At 45.4% G+C, this 7,023-nt stretch overlaps 1 protein-coding gene across 1 annotated transcript in view; it reads right to left on the bottom strand.

Moving 5' to 3' along the window:
- Positions 1-228: 228 nt before the first annotated feature.
- RBPMS2 (RNA binding protein, mRNA processing factor 2) overlaps positions 229-7,023 on the bottom strand; it is a 72,589-nt gene continuing 65,794 nt past the window's right edge. Inside the window, exons 7-8 of the mRNA XM_084817022.1 lie at positions 1,855-1,922; positions 229-1,599 (exon numbers count right to left, since the gene is read on the bottom strand). Coding sequence (XP_084673148.1) covers positions 1,860-1,922 — 63 coding nt within the window. The 3' untranslated portion in view covers positions 229-1,599; positions 1,855-1,859. The remainder of the gene's footprint in view (positions 1,600-1,854; positions 1,923-7,023) is intronic.

The raw sequence follows: 7,023 nt of genomic DNA, 5'->3' as shown, positions 1-7,023 counted from the left end.
TGGATGAGGCTCATGGCTGGGGAAGGCATAAGTTCAGGAACGCGCGCGCACGCGCTCTCGCTCTCTCTCTCTCTCACACACACACACACACACACACACACACAGTGCCAAGGCAAGACCAGGCTGTGAAGTCTTTATGAGCAAAGAGTAAATACCACATTACACCCCCCACCCCAACACACACACACACACACACACACACACACACAGTAAAGAATCAATACACCGCTGAGTACAATTCATATATTATCCAGTTTCACATTGTCATAGGATATAGCAACTTATTCTCAAGAATCTTAATACAAGCGAGACAGCCATGGTCCAATATAATACTTAAAGCACTTCCAAATACCAAGCAATAAAATGTCAACAAAAAAATTGCACAATTTCTTGTTACTATGTCTGACTGAATCAGTTACAGAAAAAAGTCTTTTTTTCTCTTCAAGCTTTTAACTAAACATTAAACTTATCTTACAGATTACAATTTCTCTTTAATAATAATTAATTGCACAAAAACCACACAAAATCTTTATGATGCATAAATATTTCCTTATTACACATGGTACAAAAATACTCGTACATCTTTGTTCGGTATTCCCATAAGGATGGCTGATTATTTGGCAAGACTGGATTCTCTCCAATCAGAGGGATGTGGAAAAAAAGGTTAAATATTTTACAGCTGTTCTATATATAGAAGTCTGACAGAAAACAAAACACAAAAACAACCCTGACTTGAACTGGAAAAGGGCAAAATGGACAAGAAACCCAGTGCATTGTACTTTCGAGAAGAACTTTTTTTTTCTTTCAAATTCTAGTCAAAGCAAAAAATGGAAAGGAGAGCCTGAAAAAGGGGGGGGGGAGGAGAGAAAACAGAAAAGGAAAAAGTACAGGGCATAACTAAGAAGATAGGGGTTTTTAGAAGCCAAGTCTTCACGGAAGCAAGATGAAAAACTTCAGTGATCAATAGCTAGGCCAAGACCTGTCACTATGGTTACACAAATGCTAGAACAAAAACAAGCTTTGCACACTCACACACGCACACACCCACCAAGTTAAAGTGTTTTAAATTCATGCCAGAAAACATGCAAAACAGATTGTCTTTTGCTTCCTGCAGCGGAACTGCATAAACAAAGTTTAGGATAAGAAAGGCCTGGATATTGCACTGTACACAGCTAAACCACATTTAGTGCCAGCGTCCCAGCTGGGAATACAAAAAAACCAAAACCGGGTCTTTCACCAAGACTGGGTCTCTCCAACTAGGCCTCAGCATAGCAGGAGGAGAAACTCAGGAATGGGAGGCTGCCGGAGTTAGTGGAGTGGGTGGAAGACAAGCAGGCAGGCAGGCAGGCAGGAGAGAACACAAACCATGCAGTCCACTGAGGTCGGGAGGAGGAGGTGGGGCAGTTTACGTTCACAGTCTTGGACAGGGAAGCCCACAGCTTCGTTCACAAGGAGGGCGTGTTACTGCAGTTAGGCACCTTGCCGGTGTCCACAGGAAGGGTTTGGAGGGAAGATTTCCAGCGATCCACAGACTACTTCATCCCTGGCACATCGCTCCATGGAGAGACAAGAAGAGGAATTGTGGGCCAAGAGGCGGCTCTTGGAAAAAGCAAGAGAGCATTACTGAAGTGAAGTTCGACATACCCTTCATCACGGCCCCACTATCATGCAAGGAAAATCACTTCTACTCCCCCCGCTCAGTCTCTTCTCAAGCATGGCAGCAAGCTTTATGGCTGAGCAGTGTTAGCACTATCCTGTGGTCTAAAAACCCAACTATACAGGACAGACTACCCCGCTGCCCCCCCCCCACACACACATCCAGAGCTCAAACATGCACAAAAGCCAGATACTCACTAAAACTAACAGAACTGACGAGACTTCCATCCTTGTTGGGTAGCTTCAGAAGGAGGATACCAGCGCATCTAGAAGAGAAGGACAGGGTGTAATAGGGGAGGAGAAAATAGGTCTCTTCAATGCAGGCACGAGTGCTCCTGAGAATTCTATCTGGGACACTTCTCCCAATTGTCCAATAGCGTTCAAGGCCCTCTAGAAAGTAGGACTATCACCCATCTCTAGCATCACAAATGGAAGATGTACATGAGCAACCCCAAACCCATTACTTCGGCAGGATCCCAAAAGTTCTCACCCATAATATGCCACTGAATCTCTTCTCACCACAGGTTCTAGACTAGTACTAAGGCGCTTTATTTTAAAAAGCCTTGAGATTATCTTTAATGCATCAGCTGCAGGATTGTAAGGTGGATCACTACATAACATCCTAGCCATCTCAAGATGCACAAGATGTTCTTTTCATGCTATCACAAATAACAGCACAGGGCGCTGCTGCAGTCTCCTCCTATGTCCCTGTCTGTTATGAGGTCCAATTAGAGCTCCATGGCCCAATTACTTCATGCACCAGTACTTCATGCACCAGCTGTTCAGGCAAATGGCTTGCAACATCCTTCCATCTTCACGTTGGAGCCTCCCCTTTTAGTTTAAGCACATTGTGAGTAAATCCACCCATTTACCACAAACCACATCCCTGGATGGAACAACAGGGAAAGGCACTTTGTCCAAGTACTGCACCAATTTTTTTTTTAAAGCTACCTTGAAAGGAGGGGATAAGTTTTTTTAAAAATACGACTAAGGAGCTAACAGTCTCTCACTAGCATAGCATGCTAGATTAAAGAGGTATTTGTCTTCCTAAGGGTGCAATCTTCTGCATGTTTAGCCAGAAAAAAGTCATACAACTCCCAGCGTTCCCATGCTGGCTGGGGAATGCTGGGAGTTGTGGGACATTTTTTCCATCTAAACATGCAGAGGACTGCGCCCTTAGGTAGAGGCTTGTCAGGGTGGGATACCCGTGACCTTCCACGTGACCCAGTCCTAAGTCAGAGCAATGCCTATTTTAACAAGCACATGAAAGTTGATTTTGAATCCTTTCCCCTGGACCTCCTTCCTTCCCAATGCCCTGCCCCATACCTGGAGTCCCACATTACAACTTTGCAGTGATTTCACATCCATTTTCCCTAGGCTAGCATATGCTCCAACTATCTGTATTTATCAGAGATGGTCCTTTTCTACTGCATGTCCTTGGTCAATAATTGCCCTTGTTTTGCCTTTTTGTCAGTGTGCAGCCAGATACACCCTTTTCCTTTCTATCTCTCACCCCCAGCCCACCCCTCATAACTACCTATTAACAGTCAATCTTGCCAGCAGTGTTTGAGTTGTAGCTATAACTACAACCAAATCCATTAAGACATTTTAAGTTTTTAAGAAGTGTCTAATAGAATAACAAATCTGTTGCAGTTAGTTTACTCGAACACACCTGTTTCAGAAGCAAGTACAGAACAGACTATTTTGAGTGGATGAACACGACAGGCAGAGAAGAGCCTGTGGCAATGTGCGAGTGAGTGAGTGAGTGAGAGAGAGAGAGAGAGAGAGAGAGAGAGAGAGAGAGTGAGTGTGTGAGAGTGAGAGAGAGAGAAAGAGAGAGAGATTGATTGATTTGTGTGCTCATTCAAGCTGTGGTCCTTGATGCAAGAACAGAGCGATAACATATCTGCTGAGTCCTTATTTACACCTATGAAATGTTGGAAGATATGGGGCTGGGAGTAAGGTAGAGAAGGATGGCTTGAATATTTGCTTCTGAACCAATTTCACAACCATGACCTAATTTTTTTTATTTTATTTAGTTACTACATTTCTGTATTGCCCAATAGCTGAAGCTCTACAACATGATGAAATGCAATATAAAAATTCAAAAGTCAAAAACTACAGTATAAAATAAAAAAGAACCAAAATAAAACTTAGCAGCAATACAAAAACTTAAAATACAGTAACATATTTAAAGTAACACAAACTGAAAGACTAAAAATGCCTGGGAAAATAGTAAGGTCTTTACCTGGCGCTGAAAAAATTACAACATAGGCGCCAGGTGAGCCTCTCTGGGAAGCTCATTCCACAACTGGGGTGCCACAACAGAAAAGGCCTTCTTCGTAGCCACCCACCTCACTTCCTTTAGTGGAGGCTCCCAGAGAAGGACCGTTGAAGACAATCTTAAGGCAACTGTATTAAAGCAAATACCATTTCTCTTCTCACTGCACAGACACCAAGAACAATAGCCCCTTCAGGAGGTAGGAAGGAAACTGGGGCAGGGGAGGGGATTGAGACAGGGGGAGGGGAGACAAGGGAAAGGCACTTGCCAGGAGGGGCAAGGGGCCAAACAGAAGGCATAGCTCTCCTTTGAGTGAATATAAAATTCACTATGTCTGTGGTCTTACATCACAGAGTTGGAAGAGGCCTTGTAGGGCATCTAATCAAGCCCCTGCTTGACACAGGAGGTCCAGAACTGGGGTATCCTCAAGAGATGGCTGTCCAGGCATTGCTTGAAGTCATCCAGTGAGGGAGAGCCCACCATCCCCCTAGATCAGACTTCCCCAACCTGGTGCCTGTCAAATGTTGTTGGCCTTCAACTCTCCTTGGCACCAGCCAACATGGCCAATGGTCAGAAATCTTTGGAGTTCTAGTCCAAAACATCTGGAGGGCACTAGGTTGGAGAAGGCTGCTTTAGGTAACTGGCTTCATCCTCAAATGACTCCAACTGTCAAGATGTTCCTCTTAATGTTCAACCAAAATCTACCCTCATGTAACTTAATCTAGTGCTCTTTGGACAGGAGAGGAACACATTTTTGCATTCTACACGGCAGCTTTCTAGGTAGTTGCTATTACGTCCCCATCCCCCCAGTCTTCATGTGTGTATGATGTGCTGATGTTATTATTCTGTATTTTGTAATTACGAAGTGGGAGCATTTTTACTAGGATTGTGCAGAACCACCACCTTAAAAAGGCACAAGATTCCCAACTCACCCTCCCCCAGAAAAGCTCATGCCGCCACCAATAATCAAGACATGAACATTCCAAAATCTAAACCCAATGGGCAACAGTGGGGCTGTGTTTAGAAGTCACAAAAAAACTGCAACACTAAACCACACGGCCACAGGGAGACTGGAAGCTTTTGCTTACATTTTCAACTAATCATAATTACTTGTTCCGTCTGAACTGAGAACTGTGGTTAGTGTTAACTATGGTTAAGGAAACAAGTTAACTTCAAACTGTTTTTTCAATCATGACTTGTTTCCCTAAAACATGGGTGTAGACCCAGGCCCAGGAGACAAATCCAGCCCTTCAGGAGACAAATCCAGCTCACCAAGTGTCCCCAGAAGGCCACGCCCCCTTCCTCTGGCCCCTACCTCCTTTCCCCCAACCACCAATCACTTGGTAGCTTCCCGGCTTTTGTGCAGTGCTTTCCCCTGTTCTATAAGGTTGAAATGCCTCTCCTAACGCATTGTTACAGACAGTAAAAGATTTAAACTAAAACATGCAAGTATTTTTTATTATGTATTTATTTATTACATTTATATCCCACCTTTCTTCCATCATGGAACTCACAGTGGCTACATGTGGTTCCCAGGTCTCCCCTCCAAGCACTGACCAGACCCAAACCTGCTTAGCTTCAGCAAGGTGGCTGCCTCATGTGCTTCAGACTATGCCCTGGGACATAGGTTTTGGGTTTGGGCCTTGCCCCTCTTGCCTTTGGCCCCACCCACCACTAGAATGCAGCCCCCAAGCATTTCTTGCAATTCAGCCCTCAGGCCCAAAGTAGTTTGTAGCCCTGAAGCCATTGATTTCAGTGGGTCTGAAGCCATTGATTTCAGTGGGTCTATTCCAAGTATGGCTAAATCTGGATCCAACCCCGGATCCTTTTGTGGCCTTGCCAGAGATGAGGGGAGGAAACAAGTCTTGGATCTTGTGCATGTGGCACTAAACTAGGGCTTAGTATTATGTGCTGAGGGGAGTTGGGAAGAAAACTGGCCCACATATCCTCTAATTGTCACAGAGAGGTAAGTTCTCTGACTGGGGCTGCTTCAAGACAGAGGGCTCCTAGCACTACCAATTAGAAGGTGTTGTGTAGCTATTCGATTTTTTCTTAACCAATTTTCCGTGGCAAAAAAAGAAGATGGAACTGTTGGTGGGAAAACACAGGAGGGTTACAAGTGGAAGACAATGTCATCAGGAACACCTCACAACCATCACCCAAATTCTGTGAATAAGGCAGGCTGATGGAGGGATGGCAGAAAATTCTGCCATGGACTCAAATCCAGATTCCAAAGAATCCGACCTCCAGGTTCCGCAGCGGAACGGCACCACTTACCTCCAGCTCTGGAGGATTTCATGCGGAGCGGCTCTCCGGCTCCCTATACAAGGCAATACGCTAATGGCGGCTGCCATTAGCCTATCACTGGAAAAGAATACAGCCACAAATGGCATATTGTATGCCACTTGTGGCTGTAAAGCCCTGACTTTGACCTAATTGCAGTCATTTATGGCAGTATTTAAGTCAAAATCAGCGCTTTACAGCCGCAAGTAGCATACAGTACGCCATTTGCCTCTGTATTTTCCCCAGCGATAGGATAATGGCAGCCGCCATTAGCTTATTGCCTTGTATAGGGAGCCGGAGAGCTGCTCGGCAAACTGCCCCAGATGCGGAGCAGTCCTGGAGGATTTCGAGGAGCCCTGAGCGGCACAGATGGCCCCTCTACGAACCCCCCCCCGACCAGAAAGTGGGGGGTTCGTACATCGCTAGGCTGCTGGTGTGATAAAAACTTCATCCGGAAGCACTGTGGGAGAAATGGCATCACTCACCGTCTCTGGCCACAGCCTAAATGCATTCCTTTCTGAGCAAGTTGCCACTAGGGACTTCATAAGCTTATGTGGAAGCTGCCAGGAAGTTGAGCCACCTCAGCACTGGGGCTTTGAGATGTACAAAGACTTTTCTGCAGTCAAGCCCTGAGCAACGTTAGGAACATAGGAAGCTGCTTTATACTGACTCAGGCCCTGGGTCCATCTAGCCCAGTACTGTTGACACTGACAGCGGCTCTCCAGGGTTTCATGCAGGAGTTTTCCCAGCCCTACCTGGAGATGCTGGGGATTGAACCAGGGACCTTCTGCATGCAAAGCAGG

Source organism: Heloderma suspectum, chromosome 11 (assembly GCF_057233095.1).
Source record: "Heloderma suspectum isolate Gila_16-S chromosome 11, 16-S_ref, whole genome shotgun sequence".
NCBI classification, from domain to species: domain Eukaryota; kingdom Metazoa; phylum Chordata; class Lepidosauria; order Squamata; family Helodermatidae; genus Heloderma; species Heloderma suspectum.
Note: the sequence above shows the minus strand (reverse complement) of the source record. Positions and strands in the feature narration are given on the sequence as shown.